This window comes from Canis lupus, chromosome 1 (genome assembly GCF_048164855.1).
Source record: "Canis lupus baileyi chromosome 1, mCanLup2.hap1, whole genome shotgun sequence".
Taxonomy (NCBI): domain Eukaryota; kingdom Metazoa; phylum Chordata; class Mammalia; order Carnivora; family Canidae; genus Canis; species Canis lupus.
The window spans coordinates 71,386,437-71,411,514 of NC_132838.1; the positions used below are offsets into that span (position 1 = coordinate 71,386,437).

At 39.8% G+C, this 25,078-nt stretch overlaps 2 protein-coding genes across 13 annotated transcripts in view; one reads left to right on the top strand and one right to left on the bottom strand.

The window, feature by feature from the left end:
* The window catches only part of LOC140637920 (uncharacterized), a 49,577-nt gene that overhangs the window by 23,227 nt on the left and 1,272 nt on the right, over window positions 1-25,078 (bottom strand). For 4 of the 12 annotated variants that reach the window (XR_012035040.1, XR_012035044.1, XR_012035036.1 and 1 more), the window contains exon 1: window positions 23-1,057. The exons of 1 other annotated variant lie outside the window; for it this stretch is intronic. Coding sequence is in view for 2 of the 11 variants with exons in the window: in XM_072834414.1 (XP_072690515.1) it covers window positions 18-524 (507 nt within the window). In the remaining 9 variants the exon portion in view is untranslated. Of the gene's footprint in view, window positions 1-17; window positions 1,058-18,253; window positions 25,023-25,078 lie in introns of those variants that run through there. 7 more of the 12 variants (XR_012035032.1, XR_012035021.1, XM_072834405.1 and 4 more) reach the window with 5 other exon arrangements.
* Window positions 252-24,273, top strand: ZNF367 (zinc finger protein 367). Its single transcript, XM_072834395.1, has 5 exons — window positions 252-1,027; window positions 14,563-14,713; window positions 17,235-17,354; window positions 18,657-18,795; window positions 21,638-24,273. Exons 1-5 carry the CDS (start codon window positions 635-637, stop codon window positions 21,858-21,860), a joined length of 1,026 nt encoding a protein of 341 aa, XP_072690496.1. The 5' UTR covers window positions 252-634; the 3' UTR covers window positions 21,861-24,273.

Genomic DNA, 25,078 nt, shown 5'->3' on the forward strand with positions numbered 1-25,078 from the left:
CGACACCCCGCGCAGACCAGACCGCGGGGCGGCGCTCCCGAAGGGTGTGTCTGCCCAAGGGCAGCTGTTGCGCGCTTCCCCGGAGTTTCGAACGCGGTTGGCCCGCGAGGCAGAAAAGAGAGCCGCGCGGTGACCAATCGCGCGGCAGGACGGGCCCGCGCGCAGGCTCGGCCCCGCCCCCCGGCCGCAGACACGTCCGGGCGCGGCCATTGGCTGGCGCGGCCTGTCGCTCGGCGCTGCGGCCAGCGGGCAGGGGCCTCGCGGTGACTGGTTCCGCCCAGGCGCGAAATGTAACGCGGGAAAAGCCGGAGCGGTGACCCAGGCGGCAGGTTGTTATTTTCGGGGGCTCGGCGCAGCACGTCCTGCTGTCCCGTCACCGAGGGCTGGCCGCCCGCCGCTCCCGCCGCTGCAGCCTGCGCCGGGAGCACGAAGGACGGAGGGCGGGCCTGACCGGGGCTGGGGTTTGGGGCTGGCCGCCGGCTGCCGGCCGAGCCAGAGGGTTCCGGGAAACGTCCGCCAGCCATGAGCCGGCGGCACTGAGCGCCGGCGCCTCGGGAGCAGCGCGGGCGAGCGGAGCGAGGGGCCAGAGCGGGGCGCAGGGAGTGCGGCTGCCGAGCTGCACCGGGGCCGGGCGATGATCCGGGGCGCGGAGGCGCCCATGGCGGACAAACCGCCGCAGCCGCCGCCCGTCATCTTCTGCCACGACTCCCCGAAGCGGGTGCTGGTGTCGGTCATCAGGACCACCCCGATCAAGCCCACGTGCGGCGGCGGGGGGGAGCCGGAACCGCCGCCGCCGCTCATCCCCACCAGCCCCGGCTTCAGCGACTTCATGGTGTACCCGTGGCGCTGGGGCGAGAACGCGCACAACGTGACGCTCAGCCCCGGGGCCGTGGGGGGCGCCGCCTCGGCCGCCTTGCCCGCCGCCGCCGAGCACCCGGGACTCCGAAGCCGGGGCGCGCCCCCGCCCGCCGCCTCGGGAGGTGAAGACGAGGAGGAGGCGAGCAGCCCGGACAGCGGCCACCTCAAGGTGAGCGAGGCGGGTGGGGGGCGCGGGGCAGCCGGGGCCCGTTAACGGCGCGGCCCGGGAGCCGGCAGCGCCCGCGGACGCGGCGGGTGGGGCGGGGCCGAGTTTAAAACGCGAGGTCTCTCTGGCCGCGGCGAGGGCGGGGGCGGCTGACAGGACGCTGACGTCACTGCCGCGCGCCAAAAACGGGTCCCCGCGGGGGAGAGGCGGGGCGGCGGTCACGTGACGCCAGCGGAGGGGAGGTGGCCGACCGAGGGGACCCGGCGGCAGATGCGGTGAGCCGCGGCGCAGCCTGAGGTCGCGGATGATGACGCTCGGCCGGCCGAAGAGAGGTTGAAGGGGCTGCGGGCGGTCCGCCGCTCCTCGGTCCTCGGTGCGGGAAGGGAGGGCTTTGCGCAGGTGCGGCTCCATCAGAGCGGACACCCCGGCCTTGCTGAGGGTGCCCTGCGGAGATGGCCGAGGAGCGAGAAGGGACTCGGGCACTCCTCTGCCGCTCGTGCAGCCAGAGTTCCGCTGGGCCTGTTGCTGAGAGCGCACGGTGCGGTGGGACGCTGTTGGTAACCTCGGAGCGCTCGCACGCGCGAACTGCTTAGAGCTGGGAAAGATGTGACCACCTGGTTCTGGTTCAAGTCTACGCTTGACAGCAGGCAGCTAAGCCTGAGAGGGATTGGCGAAGGGACGTCCCCAAGGTCACAGCTAGGTGATGGGAGAACGGGGACTACAGTCGAGGTGTTGTGGCTCCTGCTCCTGAAGCATGTGTTCATGGTGACATAGTTATCTCTATAGACTTTGAGCTCCTCGAGGGCGGGAATCGTTTTCTCTGGAAGACTGTTCAACTATAATACCTCACACTCTAAATGCTGAATAAAAGTGCTTGGTAAAAATTTCTATCATGAATGAATTGTGCCGATATAAGGTTAATATTCAGGTTCTGTTTGCTAAATAGTAGGTTAGGTAAGCAGTTGACTGAAGATAAAGCAAGTCAGTTTACTGCAGTAGCAAAGATGTTGAAACTCCGTTTTTTGAGCCCTGAGGAAGTTGATATACTTTGTTGCTAGTGGCATTGTTATCAAAGAACTACAAAGTTATAAAACTGCTTTGACGCCCTTTTGACTCTTGAAGTGTCACTTGAGTAAAAATTTGAAACAATTTGAAAGAACAAGCAGTGGAAATATTAATAACAGTGCTGAGTGACTTTGTAGAGGAAACAATCCCTGTTGCTGTCTCTAGGTAGCCCTTAGGAACATGGCTGGATAGCCTAGAGATCTTTCCTATGTTAACATATTTAGCCTTTTAGAAAACTAGGATATATAGCTGAGAACCATAAAGGCATGCATGCACAAATAATTGTGGAAGATTTTGCATTGACTATTAATGATAACTCAACTTAATTTTGCATTATCCAGGATATTAGTGTTATAATAGATAAATGAAATTTATAGGTATATTCTTTGTGGCCCAAAATAGACTTAACTTCACATATGTTGCATAAAAGTTGCTCACACATTGCATGGGTTTGAATTTTAATTCGTTTGTCTACCTCTTTTCAGGGGTAAAATACACCTGAAATTATGAAGAACATGAAAGAGTGAAAATGCTGTTTTATATTTCACTTTTTTCCCTCTTCACAGTAATATTTAAAAATTACTAGATGAATTGATTTTAACTTGTCCTTTTCGTCAATGAAGCAATCCAACTGCAGCTCCAAAAATTCACTTAGCTTTCCTATCTTGAGTGGAAGGGTCTTGAATATACCTTTATTTAAGGATATTAACCAGTTTCATTTGTGATCAGTACACTCTAAAGATAGGAAGATCCAGCCCTCTTCCTTGTTTTGTTTCTCTGTACTTGTAGTTCTTTATCTCTACATGCATCGTGGGTGAATCATGCAGACTGAATCTGTTTACTTTATGGAAAGATGGGAGACCAGTAACATGTTTCCCCCATCCCCTTCTCTCAGTTACAGATTAGAGGCAGTAACAGCTGTGAGTTTAAGAACGTTTGTGTTCTTTATTGTCTATGTGTTGCCACTGCTTCCTGGGGAGGTGTTAACATCTGAGACCCTCCTACCAAGTGTAGGCTCTTGCTTGCTCTCTTGTTTCTGCCCTACGCTCCCTCCTCCCCTGCTTGTGGGGAGAACATCCATCATCTACTAATTTATTTTGGCCCCTCATTACAGGATTGCTTAGCACCGTCAGGGTATAATTATATATTAGCACTATCTTCTTAGTTTATAGAATTCCAGGAGGGGAAGGAAGGGAACAGGTCTAATTTCTCTCTGCCACAGGTCATTTCCAAGCCTCTGCATGTTGTGGCCTCTACTCAGACTGTGTTCATGAGGTTACTTCAATGTGGGATCTGTGGTTCCGCTTCTCTGTGCATAGCCTCAGATACTATTCACTTTTCAGGACTTGCCAGCTGCCTATCCCACGTAACCCTTTCTATCACCTGCACACTACACATAGTCTTACAAATAGATTAGTACATATAATTTTGATCACCATGTTAAACATGTAACATAGTAGCCACCATTTATTGCCTGGCATAGCAAAACTGCCAGGGTCTGTGCTGAGTGTTTTGAATTCTTTATCTTGTTAACTGGATGAACAAGGAGGAATTAAAGAGTCTCCAAGATTAGGTTTAGTTAACATCATATAGTAAGTGGTAGAACTGAGTGCAATCTTCCAGAGCCATTGTTCTTAATCCCTACATGATATTACTCCTGTATATAACATGTATAAATTGACTTTAGGGATTTCTTATTTTTTTAGTATTAAGCTGATGAAAGCAGACTATTTACACCTATATGTATCTCAACTGAAATGCTTTATGAGGGTACACACAGTAGAGCAGACAAATGCAAATTAAGACTCAGAGAGTTGCACAGATAGGTCAAGGTGGGGGATAGAATGAGGAAGCAGATATGAAAGCCAAAGGAAATTTGTATCTAAACCTGAATTTGAAAAGGGAAAGATGATTAATTACTTTTTTTTTTTTTTTCATGTCAAGGTGCATATGCCTTCCTCTGCGACCCATTTCCTTGTAGGTTGTATTTGTGGACTTTATTTGAATTTTAGTTTGTATGAAAATGTGTTGACTTTTAGGTTTTTTGGTTCTCACATGAATACCCAGTTTGACTACAACTTTCTCTAAAATCTAGGTAAATGTGTACATTGTTCTAAAAGGCTTGAGAAATAACCAATGTTTTATAAAATAACCTTTTAAAGATAGTTATTGACATTGAAAACTCAAAACATCATGTTCTATTTCGGAAATCACTTGGAAAATCACTAATCTACCTTCCAGTGGTACTGAAATTCTGTATTAGAAATTAAATGTACCGAAGTGTGCAAATATTTTTGGCAATCAAATCATTTTACTTCTTTCTAGTAGCTTATGTCACAGGTGTTGCCACATAATAGAATGTGTTGCATTTCTTGTTAGCTCTTGTGAACCAGCAGGCAGTTCTGACAAGATCTGTCTGTTAGACTACTGGTATACTTGATTGCTAATGAGTTAGTTAACACTCTGTTATTGTCAGAATGTACCTACAAACATGGTTTTATAGCTAAGGCCAAAATGAAGAGAACCTTCTTTAAGTAACAGCTTCTTTTTGTATGTATCGTTAAAAGCTACTCTTTATTCATTTACTTAGGGCATCAGATGATTATTTACCTTCTTTGATTTTTCTCAGAAGAAATGAAACACTCAGTGAAGCCTTAACCTGTATATGGCTAGGATGTTGTGTCATACTATATTTTTTAGCTCTGTTTCTCATTTGGAAAATGCAAATATGTGATTTAAGCTGGGAAACAGCCAAATTGTTAACTTTTAAAATACTCAGTCCCTTGGGAATGCCTGGTTGGCTCAGCAGTTAAGCGTCTGCCTTCTGGGCAGCCCGGGTGGCTCAGCGGTTTAGCAGGGCCTTCAGCCCAGGTTGTGATCCTGGAGACCTGGGATCGAGGCCCAAGTCAGGCTCCCTGCATGGAGCCTGCTTCTCCCTCTGCCTGTGTCTCTGCCTCTCTCTATCTCTCATAAATAAATAAATAAACAAACAGACAAATAAATAATGTATTTTTTTTTTAATTTTTATTTATTTATGATAGTCACAGAGAGAGAGAGAGAGGCAGAGACACAGGCAGAGGGAGAAGCAGGCTCCATGCACCGGGAACCCGATGTGGGATTCGATCCCGAGTCTCCGGGATCGCGCCCTGGGCCAAAGGCAGGCGCCAAACCGCTGCGCCACCCAGGGATCCCAATAATGTATTTTTTTAAAAAAGCGTCTGCCTTCTGCTCTGGGTGTGACCCTGGAGTTCTGGGATCGAGTCCCACATTGGGCTCCTCACAGGGAGCCTGCTTCTCCCCCTGCCTGTGTCTCTGCCTCTCTCTCTCTCTCTCTCTCTCCCTCTCTCTCTCTCTGTGTCTCTCATGAATAAATAAATAAAATCTTAAAAAAAAACAAAGCAAAAAAACCCCTCAGTCCCCCCATAAAACATACTTGAAAATACATACATATATATATATATATATACATATATTCTTTTTTTTTTTTTTTTTTACTAGAAAGGGAAAATAGTAATGGATAACCTAAAAATTTGGATATTAACTCATCAGTTATTTCAAAGTATAATAGAGGCAACAGTATATTTTTATGTATTTAAAGATACTGGGAGGGGCGCCTGGGTGGCTCAGTTGGTTAAACATCAGACTTTTAGTATCAGCTCAGGTCATGATCTCAGGGTCTGTGCTCAGTGTGGAGTCTGCTTAGGATTCTTTCCCTCCTCCTCTCCTCGGGCTCCCTCCCTCTCTCAAATCTTTTTTAAAAATATTGGGAAAAGAGTGTTTTATGGCACAAGAGTTGTATCATTAAGGTTTTTTAAAAATTAAAGTATAATTAACATACCATGTTATTTGTTTCAGGTGTACAATATAATGATTCAACAATTCTATACTTTACTCAGTGCTCATCAAGATAAGTGTAATCTTAATCCTCTTTATCTATTTCACCCATCCTTCTACCTACCTCCCCCTGGCAACCACCAGTTCTTTAAGAATCTGTGGTTTTTTTGTTTTTGTTTTAAAGATTTTATGTATTTGAGAGAGTGAGAGAGCACGAGAGGGAGAGGAGAAGTAGGCTGCCAAGGTGGGGCTCTATCCCAGGACCCTGGAGTCGTGACCTGAGCCAAAGACAGATGCTTAACTCACTTGAGACACCCAGATGTCCCAAGGATCTGTTTTTTTTGTCTCCTTTTTTTCTTTGTTATGTTTCATAAATTTCATATATGAGTGAAATCATATGGTATTTGTCTTTCTCTGATTTATTTCCTTTAATGTTATACTGTCTAGATCCATGTTGCATATAGCAAGATTTCATTCTTTTTAATGGTTGAGTAGTGTGTGTGTGTGTAAGACTTTCTCCATTCATTGATGGAGAGATACTTAGGTTGCTTCCATATCTTGGCTATTATAAATAGTGCTGCAATACACACAGGATGCATATATGTTTTTGAATTAGCATTTTTGTTTTCTTTGGGTAAATATCTAGTAGTGGAAGTTTTGGATCAGATTAATTTTTAATTTTTTGAAGAACCTCTGTACTGTTTTCCTGGTACAGGACACTGCACCAGTTTGCGTTCTGACCAATAGTGTTCCTTTTTTTCCACATTCATGCCAACACTTGTTATATCTTGTCTTTTTGATTTTAGCCATTCTGACAAGGGTAATGTGATATCTCACTGTGGTTTTAATTTGTATTTTCCTGATGAATAATGATGTTGAGCATCTTTTTGTCTGTTGGCCAGCTGTATGTTTTTGGAAAAGTGTTTGATCAAGTCCTCTGCCCATTTTTAATCACATTATTTGTTTTTTGTTTTTTTTTGTGTTTTTTTTTTTTTGAGTGTTGTGTAAGGTTTTTTATTTACTAACAAAGTGCCCAAGTCAGTTTAAGTGAAAGCATGCTGTAGAATACAAACTCAGAAATCCCAATCTCAGCCTAATCATGGTTCATGTTATATCCTATGAGGGTTGACTGCAGATATGTGCCTTGTCCTATTCATCCTGGGACCCAGAAGGAACATCCTCTACCTGGGACATTTGGGTCTAAAGGCAGAAGAACCATGGTGATGGCTTTTAAGGCTTTTGCATTGAAGTCCTACATATACTTTCCATTCACATTTTATTAGCCAAAGCAAGTCATGTGGTCACGTTGGCCTCATTGGTACCCACACACAGTGAGAGAGGGGCACTGAATATTTTTACAGTGTTATTATTGCCATAGTGCCTTTCCACCATCCTTTTTTTTTTTTTTCTGATGGCAAAAAGTATAACAAAATTTATCATCTTGATAATATTTGGTTAACAATATGCACATTGTTGTGTAACAGATCTCAGGAACTTATTTTTGCAAAACCAAAACTCTGTACCCATTGAACTCTCCTTTTCTCTCTCCCTGCAGTCCCTAGCAACTGCAATTCTACTTTCTAAGAGTTTGACTACCTTATATAAGTGGAATCATGTAGAATTAAGAATACTTAGCATAGTGTTTTGAAGGTTCATGCACATTATAATATATGGCAGGATTAATTTTTTTAAGGCTGAATAATTTTCCTTTGTATTGTATATGCTATCTTTTCTTTCTTTCTTTCTTTCTTTCTTTCTTTCTTTCTTTCTTTCTTTCTTTCTTTCTTTCTTTCTTTCTTTCTTCTTTCTTTCTTTTTTTTTTTTGATTTTATTTATTTATTCATGAGAGAGAGAGGCAGAGACACAGGCAGAGGGAGAAGCAGACTCCATGCAGGGAGCCTGACGTGGGACTTGATCCTGGGTCTCCAGGATCACACCCTGGGCTGAAGGCAGCGCTAAACTGTTGAGCCACCCGGGCTGCCCCTATGCTATCATTTCTTCATTAATCTACCAGTTGACATTTCTTTATTCATCTGTTGACTGTTATGGAAATAGATTTTAATATCTAAATTTTTTGAACATGACTTACCCTATAAAATAACCCAATCCATGTTGAGATTGGGCCTCTTTCAAAGTGAGTTAATTGAATGGATTTTTTTCCTGGAGCTTATTGTTATCAATCAAGGCTTTGACCTGATGTTTGTAAGCATATGGAATGCTTTAGGTATTTATATTGCACACAGTAAAAGCAACTTCATTTTGGATGTAGTTGTACATAATACTTTTTATTGTTTTTTTATGTAACTTGTATGTGTAAAATTTAACCTAACCTGGGAAATGAGATTATTATTATTATCATTATTATTTGCAAGTGAATGTTTGTTTTCAATTAGTTCTAGAGGGATGTAGAAAAGTGAAGGGTGTTCCCATAAATTACATACCCACCTTTCCCATTGTTAACATCTTATATTAGCATGGTATATGTGTTGCAATTAATGAACCAAATTGATATATTGTTATAAACTGACATCCCTAGTACTTTCAAATTTCCTTAGTTTTTTTTTTTTAAGTTGAGGTGAAATTAATGTAGCATAAAATTAACCATTTTAAAGTGTGTAATTCAGTGACATTTAGTAATTCACAATGTTGTTTAATGACCACCTACATATCAAGTTTCAAAATATTTTCACTACCCTAAGGGAAAACTCTGTACTCATTAAGTACTTCGCATTCCCCAGGACATGCAGTCTCTGGAAAGGAATCTCTTCCGTTTCTATGCACTTAACTATCCTGGATATTTCATTACATGGAATTGCACAATGTGTGGCCTTTTGTGTCTGGCATTTTTTTTTTTTTTTAAGATTTTATTTATTTATTCATGAGAGACACAGAGAGAGAGTCCAAGACACAGGCAGAGGGAGAGGAGAAGCAGGCTTCTCACAGGGAGCCTGATGTGGGACTCAATCCCAGGACTGGGATCACGCCCTGAGCCGAAGGCAGATGCTCAACCACTGAGCCACCCAGGCGCCCCTGTGTCTGGCATCTTTCACTCAGCATACTGTTTTTGAGGTTCATCTGCCCTGTAGCATGTATCATTTCTATTGTTGAATAACATTCCATTGAAATGTATATGTATATGACATTGTACCACACTCTCAAATTGTTTTTTCCATAGTGGCTGAACCAATTTACATTCTCACCAACAACTTTTGAGGGCTCCAGTTTTTCTACCTCTTTGCCAAAAACTTTTATTTCCTATTTCTTTTTTTGAGTGTAATCTAGTTGGTGTGAAGTAGTATCTAATTGTGCTTTTTTTTAAAAAAAGATGTTATTTTCTTCCTCAAGCTTTATTGAGATATAACTGACCTCATTGATTTTGATTTGCATTTCCCTAAAGATGTGGGGCATCTTTTCAGGAGCTTGCTGCGCATTTGTGTAACTACTTTGGAGAAGTTTCTATTTATGATCTTTACACTTTTTTTTTTTTAAAGATTTATTTATTTTAGTGGGTGAAGGCAGAGGGGAGAATCTGAAACAGACTTTCTGCTGAGCACAGAGCCCGACATACAGGGCTCAATCCCACAACCCCAAGATCATGACCTGAGCTGAAATCAAGAGTTGGATGCAAGTTCTTTATATATCCTGATGCTAGACCCTTATCAAATATTTAATTTGCAAATGTTAATCTCCTGTTCTGTTATGTGTCTCTTCACTCTCTTGAGAATGTCCCTTGATAAGCAAATATTTTTTAACTTTAAGGCCAGCTTATTTATTCTTTTTGATGCATATATTTTTTATGCCATTTCTAAGAATCCATTTCTACATCCAAGCTCATGAACATTTATCCCTCTTTTTTTTTTTTTTTTTTTTTTTAGAGATTTTATTTATTTATTCACGAGAGACACAGAGAGAAGAGAGAGAGGCAGAGACACAGGCAGAGGGAGAAGCAGGCTCCGTGTAGGGATTCAACTTCATTCTTTTGTATGTAGAAATGTAATTGTCTCAGAACTGTTGGTTGAAGAGAGTTCTTTACCCATTGAATGTTCTTGGCACCCTTGTTGAAAGTAAGTTTGCTGTAGATAAGGGTTTATTTCTTGACTCTCAATTCTGCTCATTGGTTTATGTGTCTTTCCTTATGCGACTACCATAAGTTGCTGCTTTGTAGTAAGTTTTGTAATAGGGATGTGTGTGTCCTCTGCTTTGTTCTTTCTAAATATTGTTTTGGTTATTTGGAGCCTCATCCAGTTTTACATGAGTTGGAGGATCACTTTTTCCATTTTGGCAAAATAAAAAAGGCCTTTGGAATTTTAATAAGGATTGCACTAACTTTGTACGTCACTTTGGGTAGCATTGTTATCATGTCCTTCGATCCAAGAACTGTATCCCCCAGGTTTTGATATGTTGTGTTTTTGTTTTCATTTGTGTCAAAGTATTTGTTGATTTCCCTTGTGATTTCTTCTTTGACCCACTGGCTGTTTAAGACTGTGTTTAGGGGATCCCTGGGTGGCGCAGTGGTTTAGTGCCTGCCTTTGGCCCAGGGCGCGATCCTGGAGACCCGGGATCGAGTCCCACGTCGGGCTCCTGGTGCATGGAGCCTGCTTCTCTCTCTGCCTGTGTCTTTGCCTCTCTCTCTCTCTCTCTCTCTCTCTCTCTGTGACTATCATAAGTAAATAAAACTGAAAAAAAAAAAAGACTGTGTTTAATTTTCACTGTTTGTGAATTTTCCAGTTTTCTTTTGGTTTTTGATTTATAGTTTCATTCCATGTCTGTCAAAGAAGATACGGTCTTTTAACATTTATCAATACTTAGGTTTGTATCCTAACAGTCTTTTCTGGGGAATATTCCACGTGCACTTGAGAAAAATGCATATTTTGCTGTTTTTATGTGGAGTGTTCTGCATATGTCTGTTAGGTCTAGTTAGCTTAGAGTGGTGTTAAAGTCTTCTATGTCTTTGTTGACCTGTCTAGTAGTCCTGTCTTATTTAAAGTGAAAGTCTCCAGCTATTTTGAACTCCTTCCCCTTTCGATTCTGTCAATTTTTGCTTCATACTTTTTGGGAGCTCTGTTGTTAGGTGAGTGAGTCTTTATACTTGTTATTCCTTTTTCCACCCCCTCTCCCTTTTTTTTAAAGTAAGCTCTGGGCCCAAGGTGGGGCTTGAACTCACCATCCAGAGATCAAGAGTTGCATGCTCTACTGGCTGAGCCATCCAAGAGCCCCTCCATACTTTCTCCTTTAACCTATTTGTGTTTTTGGATTTATAGAAGTCTGTTATAGGCAGCATATATAGTTGGATCACTTTTTAAACACCCATTCTGCTAATCTCTGCCTTTGAATTGGCAAATTTAAGCTATTTATGTTTAAAGTGATTACTGTTAAGGAAGAACCTTTATTATTTTCTATATGTCTTATACCTGTTTTGTTTTTCAGTTCCTCTCTTACTGACTTCTTTGTGTTTATTATTTTTTTGTAGTGTATTATTTTCATTCCTTGTTTCTTTTATTGACTTTTAGATTTTTTTTTTTTTTTTTTTTTAGTGATCCCTGGGAATTTCAATTCATCTCTTAGACTTAATCTATTTTGAATTCGTACCACTGTAGCTACAATGGTATACAAAAACTCTGCTCCTTTCCAGCTCTGTTGCTCCCTCTTTGTTATAGTTACAAATTACATCTTCTTATATTATGTTCCCATTAACGTGGATTTATGGATTTTAAAATACATTTGACATTTGTCTTTAAAAGTTTAATTTGTTTACTTAAGCAATCTCTACTTCCATCATGGGGCTTGAACTCATGACCCTGAGATCATGAGTTGCACACCACTGTGACCGAGCCAGCCAAGTGTGCCTGGCATTTATTTGTCTTTCACATTATATAGGTAAAAAGAGGAGTTGTAAGCAAGAAATACACTTTTGGCATTTGTATTTACTTAGGTAGTTACCTTTACTAGTGTTCTTTGTTTCTTTGTATGGCTTTGAGTTTCTATCTAGTGCCCTTTTGTTTCTGCCTGGAAAACTCTCTGTATATTTATTGCATGGCAGGTCTACCAGCCACGGACTCTAAGGTTATGTTTATCTGGGAATGTCTTAATTTATTTTTTATTTTTGAAGGATAATTTTAGTGGATGAAAGAATATTGGCTGACTTTTTTTTTTTTCCTTTCATCACTTTAAACATGTCATCCTGCTTTCCATAGTTTCTCCTGAGAAATCAGCTGTGTATCTTAGAGAAGATTCCTTATACCTGATGAATTGCTTCTCCTGTTTTCAAGGTTCTCTCCGCCTTTTGTCTTTTGACAGTTTGATCTAATGTGTCTCATTCTTGAAGTTCATTGAGTTTCTTGGATGTTTAGATTTATGTTTTATCAAATTTTGGAAGTTTTCATCCATTATTTTCAAATATTCTTTTTGCCCGTCTTTCTCTTGCCTTCTGGGTCTCCAATTATGTGTATATTGGTATGCTTGATGTTACAGTCTAAGTGTTTACGTACCCCAAAATTTGTGTGGTGAGTGAGATCCTGACTCCCAAGATGATGTTGTTAGGAATTAAAGCCTTCGAGAGGTGCTTATGCTGTTAGGGTGGTGTCCTCTTGAAGGGGACTGGTTGGTGCCTTTATGGTAAAGGCTCCAGAGAGCTCTGATGTGAAGACACAGCTAGAGGGTGCCAACTATGAGCCAGGAAGAGGGCCCTCACCTGACCACACTGGTGCTGTGATCACAGGCTTTCCAGCTTCCAGAACTGTGAGAAATACATTTCTGTTGTTTCTTATCTTGTTACAGTAGCCTAAATGTACTAAGACACTTGATATCCTACAGGTGTCTTGGGCTCTGTCCATTCTTTTCTCTTTTGGTTCCTCAGACTGGATAATTCCAGTTGACCTGCTCGAAATTTGCGGGTTCTTCCTGACAGTTCAAATCTACCATTTAAATTCTTCAGTGATTTTGTTTTTCATTTATTATACTTTTTGGCTTCAGAATTTCTATTTGGTTTCTCTTTATTTTATTTTTTTTAAGATTTATGTATCTATTTTAGAAAGACAGCAAGTGAGCAGGGGCAGGGCACAGGGGAAAAAAATCTCAAGCAGACTGCCTGCTCAGTGCAGAGCCCACCTTGGGGCTTGATCTCAAGACCTTGAGATCATGACCTGAGCCAAAATTGAGTTAAATGCTCAACTAAGTCACCCAGGTGCCCCTTTATAATTTGTTTCTTTATCGGTACTTTGTTTGTTGAAAGTGTTCTCCTGTTTTTCCTTTTGTTCTTTGTCCGTGGTTTCCATGAACTCTTTCAGCATATTTTAAGACCATTTATTTAAAGTCTTTGCCTAGTAAGACCAGTGTCTATTTCCTCATGGTTTGTTTTTATTAATTTCTCCTATGTATGGACCATACTTTTGTTTCTTTACATGTTTAGTTACATATTATTAAAAATGGGCTGTTTTGAATATTATAATGTGATGAGTCTGGAAATCAGATTCTTCTCTTTCCTCAGTTTGTTTTTGTTGTGTGCTGCAGGTTGTAGTTACTTGTTTTGAGAATTTTCCAAACTATTTTTTTTAAGATTTTATTTATTTATTCATTAGAGACAGAGAGTGAGAGAGAGGCAGAGACATAGGCAGAGGTGAGAAGCAGGCTCCATTCAGGGAGCCCAATGTGGGACTCGACCCGGGGACTCCAGATCACACCCCAAGCCAAAGGCAGCCAGCCGCTCAACCGCCGAGCCACCCAGGCGTCCCTCTAAACTATTTTTGTAAACTCTATTCTTTGTTGTGTTCTCTAAATTTCTGTTTCGTTCAACATTGTTAGATATTTCCTTGAATGCCTGGAGCCAAAAATTGAATGAGAAAAAAACTCTTGACTTTGCAGAAATGGCTCTGTGTTATAGTTCTTCAATTCCTGAACTGATTACGAGTCTACATTTTTATCTTTAGGATACCAGAGCACTTTTCTTTTTTTTTCTTTTTTTCTTTTCTTTTCTTTTTTTTTTGTTATACCAGAGCACTTTTCAATGCCCTAATTTCCCAGAGAAACTCTCTCTCTCTAGCTTTTCCTCTCAGGCTTTTGATGTATCCTTTCGTCTCAGTTGAAATCTTTTGCCCTAGGGTGCAAGTTATTATTAGCTTTACAAGGTTTTTGAGCAATGCCTTCTGTTTAGCTGCTTTTCTGCCCTGAGAGTTCTAAGGTAAAACAAAGACATATACCTTGTGTCAGTTCTTCAGGTAGCCCCCAGACAGGTTAAGACAGACAAACACCTTTCTTTTAGAATCAGGTCTGCTTTGCTTTCTCTGTAGCCAGGGACTAAGTTCCCACATTGAGAATGAAGAAGGTTCTTCAAGACCACTATGGGTATCAGGGAGCAGCAAGGGCAAGCAGTAAAAATGCTGCAAAGCTTTCCTGCTGTTTCCAGGTGCCTCTTCCTGATTCAATGTTCACAAGTTGCTGTAAATCTCTATTTTCTGGAGTTGTGATAAAAGGTGATTTTGACAGTTTGATTTTTTTTTTCAGTGATCTGTGGTGGGATTGCCCTTTGGAACGACCATTTTCGTTGATATCACTCAAGAATATGAAAAGTGATTTATTGTGAAAGTCTATTCTAATGAGTAGATACAAGAAATTATGTTAATGTTTATACAAATTGTTAATAGGATGGAATCCGACGTGGCAGACCCAGAGCAGATACTGTCCGGGATCTAATAAATGAAGGAGAGCATTCATCCAGCAGAATCCGTTGTAACATCTGTAATAGGGTATTTCCACGAGAGAAATCGCTCCAGGCTCACAAAAGGACTCATACAGGTAAGCTGAGTAGAATACAGCTGATTTGATGTTTGGGCCCATAAGTTAATGTTTTAGTTGCCGTATATTTCATCATTGTGAAGTTTCTCAAACAGGCATTGTATAGTCCATTTCTTTTTTGGTAGGAAGGAATGGTTTTCTCAACATTGGTACCATGTGACTTGTAAAGGTATTATGGTAATTAATTTAATTGTCCTAGGAATGTTAATGCTAAATGTAGTTCTGTCATTTTACCTACCCAAATTTTACTTGATAAGCCCATTAATTGTCTGTATAATTGTTAAGACTGGTTTGTAGGCCAAATTCTAAAACATTAAGTGTCAAGTGTTTAGTAGAATTTCTAGAATCCTCAGTGTGCCATCCATATGTTTACTTAGCCATTTAATCTAAGATGAAGTAGAATTTTTCAGAATTAAATGTATTGTAGATAGCTATCCCAGGACTATCAAATATCTCTATTTGTGTAGAGAAACTATATTTACATTTTAAATACCATATAGAGAGCAAAGAAATGACACAGAGATGGCCCTTGTTCTTTCCATAGAGAAATTTAGCTCCAGAAGAAGGAGCCTTTTGGTTCTAATAATGGTATTTAATAATTTACAGATGAGGAAACTGAGGCACCAAAAAAGCAATGACCACTGCCTTACAACCTCCCACACCCTTGAGTCTAAGGTGATGCTGGCCAATATAGTAGGACATATGGCTCGTGAGCACTTGAAATCTAGCTAGTCTATATTGAGATGGGCAGCATGTATAAAATATACTTAGTATGAAAAAGAGTAAATGGTGTTCTTGATAACCTTGATATTAATTACATATTGAAATTATATTTTAGATTTATTGGGGTAAATAAATTATCAAAATTAATTTCTTCGGTTTCTTTCTGCTTTTGTAATGCGGTTACTAGAAGTGGTTCCCATTATATTTCCATTGGGGAGTACTGGTCTAGAACTTGGGCTTTAAAGCCTTAGTTCCCTTTTTTTTCCCCACTGTGTTTATGGTCATCACATGTTTTTTGTTTTTGAAAAGATACATTTTAATAAGATGCTGGAATATACATTTCTTAGCTAACTCCCTGAAAAAGGGTAAAGTTTTAATATTGAATCATTATAAACTAAGGTGGCCAAGAGGTTTTGACTTAAGGTGTACCATTCAGTAAAACCATTACTAAATGAGAAATCTGATTTTGAGAATTTTCAGATTTTTAATAATCTAATTAGTCTGAAATACCCCCAAATAACTGGTTCACAGGCCATAAAGTATGTGTTGCCAGTGTGGATAAGATTCAGGACCATGTGGCATAATGAGACCCCCGAGTCTCAGGCCTGATCTACGCCAGCCTACCACATGTCACCCAATACTTCAGGCTTTGCTGTATGCCAGAGAACTGAGCCCAAGATCTCCATGGTATGATTAAGCTCTAGTATATATATACATTGTAAGAAACTTCTGTTACTATTTTCAATAACCTCCCATATCCTGTGTTTTATTAATTTGTGTTTAATTATCACATTTATTTAGTACATTTCTAAATAATAAGAAATTTAGGGAGGAATTGTTACCGTTCTTTGAGTCATGTGGGAAGGACCAGTGCATAATTACTGATCAAAGAATGATTTTTCAAAAAATGATAAAGTTTAATTATGGTTGGTTGAACAATATTTTCCAACACCTTCTCAAGCCTCTAGCACTGTGTTGTATGTATAAATTGCAGTGGAGTACAAAGTATTGTACATTTTTGTATCAGTAGAGTACCAGGATGCATAAATAGCAGTAGATACTGAATTAGTGAAGGGATATATAGTTCAATTATTTGGAGATAGCAGGGAGTTCCACTGAGGACCTACAGGGTCGGGAAGATTTTGCATTTTCAAGGAGTAGAACGAAATGAGGAACTGCCTCCCGGAATGAATCTCAGGAGTGTGAAGTAAGATCAACCCTGCTCTCTAATGCAGTAGCTATAGTGCAGTTGTTAGGGGATCACTGAAAGTCAGCAGATCATTTCACTCATTGTTTAAGGGATGTAGTAGGGTTTGAAGTGATGTAGGTGGTAGTTTGGATGACAAAAGCAAGAGTTCAGTGTCATTCACTCCAGAAGGGCTGTGCAGGGGTAGAGAATAGAGGTCAGTTAGGCTTCCTTCTGGGTGGGAGGGGCTGCCAGTCTGACCAGGGAAAGTTGCAGGAGTGGGAGACACTTTGAAGAATCCAAGAGCTATTGGATCTAAATACTATTTTAGATTATGGGGAGAAAAATGACCTGATAAGCTGAAGATAACTTCAAGGCTTGAACCTGGGAACCTAAAAGCTCAAGGCCTAAAGACCATATTACTGTGTTTCCAAGTAGATAGCTGCTTGGTAGGCATCAAAGTGCTGTTGTTAGCATTAACACTTGCAGCTTTATAGAAGCTGTGACATGTTTTATTGTTGAGTCATGACCTACATAGAGGTTGATTCTCTTTGTCCCTTTCTCTTTTCACCTTATTGTCTCAGAAATAATAAATAATATTTGTCTACTTAGGTGAGAGACCCTATCTGTGTGATTATCCAGACTGTGGAAAAGCCTTCGTTCAAAGTGGACAGCTCAAAACACATCAGCGTCTTCACACCGGAGAGAAACCTTTTGTTTGTTCAGAAAATGGTATGGTGTTAGGAGTTAAGTTTATGTAATGAGTTTTTAGGAGGAGAGATTTTGATGTAAATTTTATAAAACATCATAAGCCCTCTTTGTAAATTGTGATCCCTGCTCATTTTCTGGGAAATGATTGATTTTTAAATAAAATATTCTTTTTAGGTGAAAATCTTAAAGGGCAATTAAAAGTAGTGTATTCAGAGGGTGCCTGACTGGCTCAATCTGTAGAGCATGTGACTCTTGATCTTGGGGTTCTAGCCCCATGATGAGCAGAGATATTACTTTAAAAAAAATAGCAGTGTGTGCGGTTAGAGGTGGTAGAAAGATCTATAAAAGTAAATATAGCCTTTATAGTAGTCTTTTATTTTGGTTTTAAGCTTCTTAAGTATTAAAGGAAACACATCATTGAACACATCATTGTCTAAATTTTTCACAGAGAGGGAGATTTTACCATTTTACTACTGCCGTTAGTAATTTCTTATCACTTTTTTTTTTTTTTTTTTTAAGATTTTGTTTATTCATGAGAGACACAGAGAAAGAGAGGCAGAGACACAGGCAGAGGGAGAAGCAGGCTCCATGCAGGGAGCCTGACGAGGGATTCGATCCCGGGGCCGCAGGATCACACCCTGGGCTGAAGGCAGCGTTAAGCTGCTGAGCCACCTGGGCTGCCCTCTTATCACTTTTCTTAAGTGATTTTCTAAATCTCTTAGCACAATTTCTTGATGTTTTCCTTATGCACATTTTTACATAGTTATAGCTGAAATTCAATAGAGTTTTGTATTGTTGCTCTGTAGTTTTTTTGACTGTTGTCACTTGTTACAAATGTCTACACTTTTCTCCAGAAACCAATATTGCCCTGTAAGCTAACTCAAGTTTAAATTAAAACAAAAAACAAAACACCCAAAACAAATGTTTACACACTTTAATTTGCTTAAGCATTGCCTCAGTGTTGGATATTGAATGTTTTTAAAATGTGCTTGTTGCCTACAAAGCTGAGGGGCATGGTGTCCCCCTTAAAGCTTTGTTCGTCTTATAGGATGTTTCCTTACCCCAGAATGAAATTCTTGGTCGGTGGTTTTGAGCACTTTTGCTATGAAATCCCTTTCTGGTGGGGTTGATGCATTTATGCTGCTGTGCACAAGCAGTGAAGGAATGGCTTCCTGTTCAGGTGGTTTTTTCCCTCCTCTATGCTACAGAATGTTAAATCCCAGGGTCTTAATGTACTTTCCTTGGGTACAGGTGAAACTGAACATTTTCCATGTCTGCTGGATATCCAGATTCTGATAATTGTTTCCCTCTTATGTTTTGAAGGCTGCCTAAGCAGATTCACCCATGCAAACCGCCACTGTCCGAAGCACCCTTATGCCAGGCTCAAACGGGAGGAGCCCACAGATGCTCTCAATAAGCACCAGGCTGTGGACAACCAGGCTGCCGCTGAGTGGTTGGCAAAGTAAGGTTTCCCGATGCTCCACTGCGGGATACCACCCAGCACATGGGTGGAAGTTGGGAGCTTTGACAGTTTTCTCATTTTAAATAAGTTGCTTTTATACACAGTTTATAAAATAACTTGAAATGGTTCTTTATTTCCTTAAACCACAGAATTGTTAGCAGCACAAGGATCTTGTGTGTGGTAGAAAACAAGTATGAGATATTAATTAGTCTGAGTGCCCAGCGCAGAGTTTATTTTAAAAGCAAGATTTTCCTCATTTTCAGGATGTTTTATATGTACTGTATTCCACAGTGCAGCCTCTCCTCATTTGCTTCATATTAGATATGTTCTGATTATTACTGGGATACAAGCTAGAGGTTCTTCTAAAGTAAAGCTCTGCGGAACACCCAGTTTAATTTTCCTTTTAACAGCAATAAGGGGCCATTTGAAAAAAGTTTCTCTTAGGGTATTCTGATTTAAGGAGTCATCTGTTGTGTACAAACCAACATCAGCTGTTTGGGACACTCCCTACTTTTTCAGATTTCTCTGCATTTAGAATGAAGTCCGGAATCCCTCTGCTGTAGCTTTGCCTCCCTCTAACAACACAACTGTCTCCAGCTACCTGGGCTTCTGATTTGTTAGCACCACTCACACTGTGGCTCCCACACCTCCCTGCCCCCTCTGCCCAGAATGCTGCTTTCCTCTTCATTTAGCCACCCTCTCTTTCTTCTTTTTACCGGTCGAACATCCCTTCAGGAAGTTCTTCCCTCATCTGTTCACTAACCCCCAGAACAAACAAGGTTATACTGACTTAAGAGATGCTTTTACAACACGCTGTTTTCTCTTTCAAAACCTTCATCACACACTTATTTGTTCGATGTCTATCCTCCCTGCTGAACTGGAAGCTCCACTTGGGCAGGTGTTGTATTTGTCTTGAGTACTGCATCACTTCCTCCCTCTTTCCTTCTGGCTGGCCTCTGCTACCCCATTAGCTCTAATTTTGCCCAAGTCCGAAACTTGTTGGTCATTTGCTTTCATCCTTTCTCCCATCTACTCAGTGTAAAGTCTAAACCCTTTATTTTGGCATTCAAAGTCCTTGATTCCTGGTCCTTGCTGACCTTACTAAAAGCTTCTTTGCCCTTCTCTATTACTAGTTGTCCTTCAAGCCATGCTGAACTATTTGCATTTCTTTTTTTATATCTTTGAGCATTGCCCAGATTTTTCCTGGAATGTCTAGATTTCCTGAAATCTAGTAGTTGTATTATTTTTGTGTGTATGATTATAAAAACAGCTTTATTAAAAAAAAAAAAAGCTTTACTGAGGTATAATTGACTCACAATAGATTGTACACATTTAGAGTGTACAATTTGGGGCACCCGCATGACTCAGTTGGTTAAGTGTCTGCCTTGGAGTCAGGTCATGATCCTGGGGTCCTAAGATCAAGCCCCATCTCGACTCCCCACTCAGCGGGGAGTCGCTCCTCCCTATCCCACTATCCCTCCTCCCTGTCTGTGGTCTCTCTCTCTCAGATAAATAAATATTTAAAAAAAAGAGTGTAGAATTTTATACATTTCAACATGTGTATATCTGTGAAACCATCATCACAATCAAGATGGTGAACATATCCATCACTTGAAAAAGTTTTCTCATGCCTTTTTGTAATTCATCTATCCTTCCCTTCCCTGCTTTTTGTATCATTGGGGGTTTTTTGTTTTGTTTTGTTTTGTTTTGTTTTGTTTTTTTCAGTTTATTTTTTTACTGAAAGTATAGTTGGCACATAATTTTATGTTAGTTTCAGGTGTACAACATAGTGACTAAGTCTGTACATTATGTTTGCTCACCTCAAGTATAACTACTATCTGTCACCTTACAACCCTAGGTTTATTCCTTCTTACTGTTGAGTCATAATCCATTGTATGGATACACCTCAGGTTATTTATTCACCTGTGGCCGGGCCTTTGGGCTGTTTTTGCCTATTACAAATAAAGTTGTGAGTGTTATACAGGTCTTTGTATGGGGCATTTTTATGTGGAGTGGTACTGTTTTTAAACATGACTTTTTTTTTTTTTTTTAAGATTTATTTATTTATTCGTGAGAGACAGAGAAAGAGAGTGAGAGTGAGAGAGGAAGAGACACAGGCAGAGGGAGAAGCAGGCTCCATGCAGGGAGCCCGATGTGGGACTCCATCCCAGGTCTCCAGGAGCACACCCTGGGCCGAAGGTGGTGCTAAACCCCTGAGCCACCCGGGCTGTCCTAAATATGCCTTTCTTCAGTTACATAAAGGTGGAATGTTTTCTCTAGGAAATTATCAGTTGGCTATGTAACAGAAATAATGGTAGTGCCTCTTAAATTTTTGAATAAGTTCTGTGTGTTACAGATACTAATCTGTCATTTTGTGTGAGGTTTCAAATTTCTCATAGTTAACGCTGTCAGAAGTCACCATCTCTCTGTAAATAGGATAAATAGGTTTCTAATGATTTATCTTACTTTTTAAGTTTATTTCTTTTTGAGGCATAATTGACATACAGCATTTGTTCTAGGACTGTATTTTACTGTAGTCCCTTTAACATATAACCTTAAAGGCAGCTGTGGTTTATTGGTGAAGACCCATGACCAGAGAATTGAATAAAAGACTCAGAACTGCCAGTGTTTGATTTTTTGGAAATCTGAGCAAGTCCCTCAATTTCTTGATCTTGAACTTTTCCCTCTATAATGGAAAATATATGTAATATATATGAAATCACTTTATAGCTTTATAAGCTAAAACACAGAAAGTAATACTGTGGTCAAGAACCTGGTTTCAAAAGAAAAAAATTGAAAAGGTCATGTTTATATATAGCTAATGCGCATGCATTTCGTATAGGTATTGGGAAACCAGAGAGCAGCGTGCCCCCACCTTGAAAGGAAAACTCGTTCAGAAGGCTGATCAGGAGCAGCAGGACCCTCTGGAATTCCTTCAATCCGATGAGGAGGATGACGAGAAGCGCGGTGCCCAGCGCCGGCTGCAGGAGCAGCGGGAGCGGCTGCACGGAGCCCTTGCTCTCATAGAGCTCGCCAACCTGACCGGAGCGCCGCTCCGCCAGTAGCCTGAACTCTGACTCTTCCACTGTACAAAAGTACTGCCCAGCGTACTTACAAAGTAGATCCTTGGGCATAAGCTAAGCACCTTATTTGCTTATCATAGGCTGCTATTCTGTAGAAATTTATGAAGAATGTCATTGCCCCATAATATGGGGTGAGAGAGAATTGCACTTTTTTTATATGGTAATGGATTTGTTGTAAAGTTTAAAATATTTTGTAAATACGGGACTTCTAGTACAGGGTAGAAAAGGACATATTGTGGGAAGCTAGATTTTGCAAGTTTAATGCATTCATTGGAAGCAGTTCTCACAGGAAGCACTTTCTGAATAAGACACTTGTATGAAAAAAACAATGGTACATGTAGCCAAAGAACGTTGAAATAGATTATTTATAAGATCATTAACAATGTATATTAGTATGTTTAACAATACTGTAAACACTGAAGCAAGCCAGAAAGTATAAGATATGTGTATAAGATACGTATTTTTAAATTGCAAAATAGTGTGCCTAATGAGAAGTGGAAAACTGACTATTTTGGAAAATGTTCTAGGTTGTGGACTTTGGAAGAAAAGAGATACTTGAGGATCTTGGTAAGATGCACAGTAGTTGAGAATTTTCAGAATTGGAGTAATATCAGTCTTATTCTATTTTCCTGAGGCTTTACAACTCACTATGATGTTTAGGTTTGAAAAGCACTTGGCATCCCTATTATGTTAACTTGGGAACTTTTGCACATTGCATATTTCTCATTTGCTGAAATTGAGTGGTTAATCTTGCAAAGTCTAGGTAACTTGGTGATTGGGTTTTTTTTTGTTTTTTGTTTTGTTTTTTAATTATGGGCCCTGTAATGAGATTTGGCACTTGGATTTTTATTGATAAAAGGGACATCTACAGGGTTGTTTAGTAGTGAACTGTTTTAGATCTTTTGTTAGCAAACACTAAATTTTAATTGTACTGCTTGTTTAGAATTATTAGCAAATGGAAGCCTCCTATTTATATTTTCAGTGCATAAAGCCACCTTCTTGCTTTTACTTCAGAGTAACATGCCAGGCTATTTTGTGTTCACTAAATTTAGTTATCAGTTAAACACTGCAGAAAATATTAGCTACTCAGATAAGCAGTTTTCTGGAATAGGTTCGACTGCAAGTGTGTTAACTTGTGTGGTGGTTTTAAGCCATTTTTCCAAATGAAGTTTTTAAATACCACTTTATGTACTGAAGCATGAACAGAAAAAACCTGAGCAGTTCACCTCCTTTATGTAGGCATAAACCTCCATCATTTAAGCTTTTGTTTTAGGCAAAAACTAAACAACATGCATAGCATGATAATTTGATAGATCGCTTAATTGGAGTAAACCTCAGTAATGAGAAGGAAATATGGGCTCTTCAGCGCCTTTTTTTCCCCCTTTTTTGAAGTAGTAGCCTACAGATGTAGTTTAAACATTATCTAAAATGTAGGCTTCTTTATCCAAAAATCCCAGTGTGTTGCAGTACACACATAGTTTAAAATACGTAGCCATGGGGAAGGGGTGGTTTGTAAATGTCTTGGAAAGAAGCAAAAGTATGAAAGATGATAGTAACAAATAATGTGTATGAATGAGGACATACTTTAAAAATGTAATTCCTCTGTACAGTAAATCACAAATCTTGAGGGATTTTTTTTGTAATAAGAATTTATATTTGTAATGGTCTAAGAATTTTGTTTGTAATCTGGTATATAGAATTTTAACTTGGAGCACTTATAAGCACAGTAAGAGATACTGTAGCATCAGAATCTTTATGGGTTAGGCTTCAGCATTTTCTCTAGAAATTTTCCTCGAATATAACTTAAATGAAATATTAAAAAGCAATACTCATCAGTCTTGGGAAATTTAAAATTTGATGAACTTACCTAAAGGAAGGAAGGACAGTAAAATTGTATTAAAAAATACAAGTACTTGCCATTTCATGGTTAATAAAATTTAAGGCCTTCAAAAATAAGGGTTTTTATTTGTTTGTTTTTCTGGTCAGCTTTCGTCAACTCTAATAGTTATATTCACAAACATTTTTTATTTGTATAATTGGAAGTTTAAGAAATTATTACAACTAACTATAGAAATATTTAAAATGTTCTTTCTTGATATAAGCTATATACTTGGACAAAATACATTAGCATCTAAAATTTGAGGTGTGTTAAGACTGCTTTTTGTTTTAAAAATGTGGTTTACATTCAAATTTTTGAAGTGTTTTATGCTTCATATGGCTAAATTGTAGGTTGGCAGAGATGACAGCATAAGAATAAACATGCTGTAATTTTAAAAGATGCTTTGAATAAAATTTTATTTTAATTTACAGTTTAAAGTACATGTCCATTTTTGAACCCTTTATACTTTTCCTCTCAAAAATATAACTATAAAATAAAAAATTGAAAAGGTAAAAATGTTGCCTCCCCTCATTGTCATTTTGGAGCGTTTTATGTTTCATTTCCAGTCTCCTCAGGCATCTGTTTAGCATTAGTAGAAAGCATAGTGTGAATTGCTTTTTCTTACTTTAAAATTATGGCCTTTTAGATTGTACAGATTAATTTAACTTCCTCATCTCATTCATCATTACAGTGTTAAAAATACACTGGCTTAGATAAGTATTACGGTTTGTATTCCAGGCCATATGGTAATGGTGATCAGGAACTGGGATTTTATTTCACTTATAATCTGGATGTATTGCATGTGGTCCCCTCCCTGAGAAGCCACTTAGGGCCTGTTAATATTTTAGTCCAGCAAGTTGGTCTAATTTTTTTCATTAGTTACTAATCTTTAAAGTATACTTGCAATAGGCAAGGTTCAGTCTATCTAGGCTTTGAGCAAAAGAATTTCATAGGGAACTCTTCGGTATGAGTTGCGATTTAAACAGAGTTGGGATGAGATTTTGACAGCCAATAAGGTCTTGAAAGTATGCATGTAGAAGCAAATTAAGTGCAAATATGATTAAGGCTGTTATTAAAAGGGAGTTTACTGTTAACTTGTAAAAGTGGGCTCCATGGGATCCCTGGGTGGCGCAGTGGTTTAGCGCCTGCCTTTGGCCCAGGGCGCGATCCTGGAGATCCGGGATCAAATCCCACGTCGGGCTCCCTATATAGAGCCTGCTTCTCCCTCTGCCTATGTCTCTGCCTCTCTCTCTCTGTGTGTGTGACTATCATGAAAAAATAAATAAAAATTAAAAAAAAAAAAAGTGGGCTCCATGCTGGG

What these genes read in the sequence shown, in the direction of transcription:
- ZNF367 (XM_072834395.1), top strand. Translation starts at nt 635, where the DNA reads ATGATCCGGGGCGCGGAGGCGCCCATGGCGGACAAACCGCCGCAGCCG. An exon ending in CGGACAGCGGCCACCTCAAG is followed by an intron (nt 1,028 to 14,562) that starts GTGAGCGAGGCG and finishes AATTGTTAATAG; the next exon opens with GATGGAATCCGACGTGGCAG. An exon ending in TTTTGTTTGTTCAGAAAATG is followed by an intron (nt 17,355 to 18,656) that starts GTATGGTGTTAG and finishes TATGTTTTGAAG; the next exon opens with GCTGCCTAAGCAGATTCACC.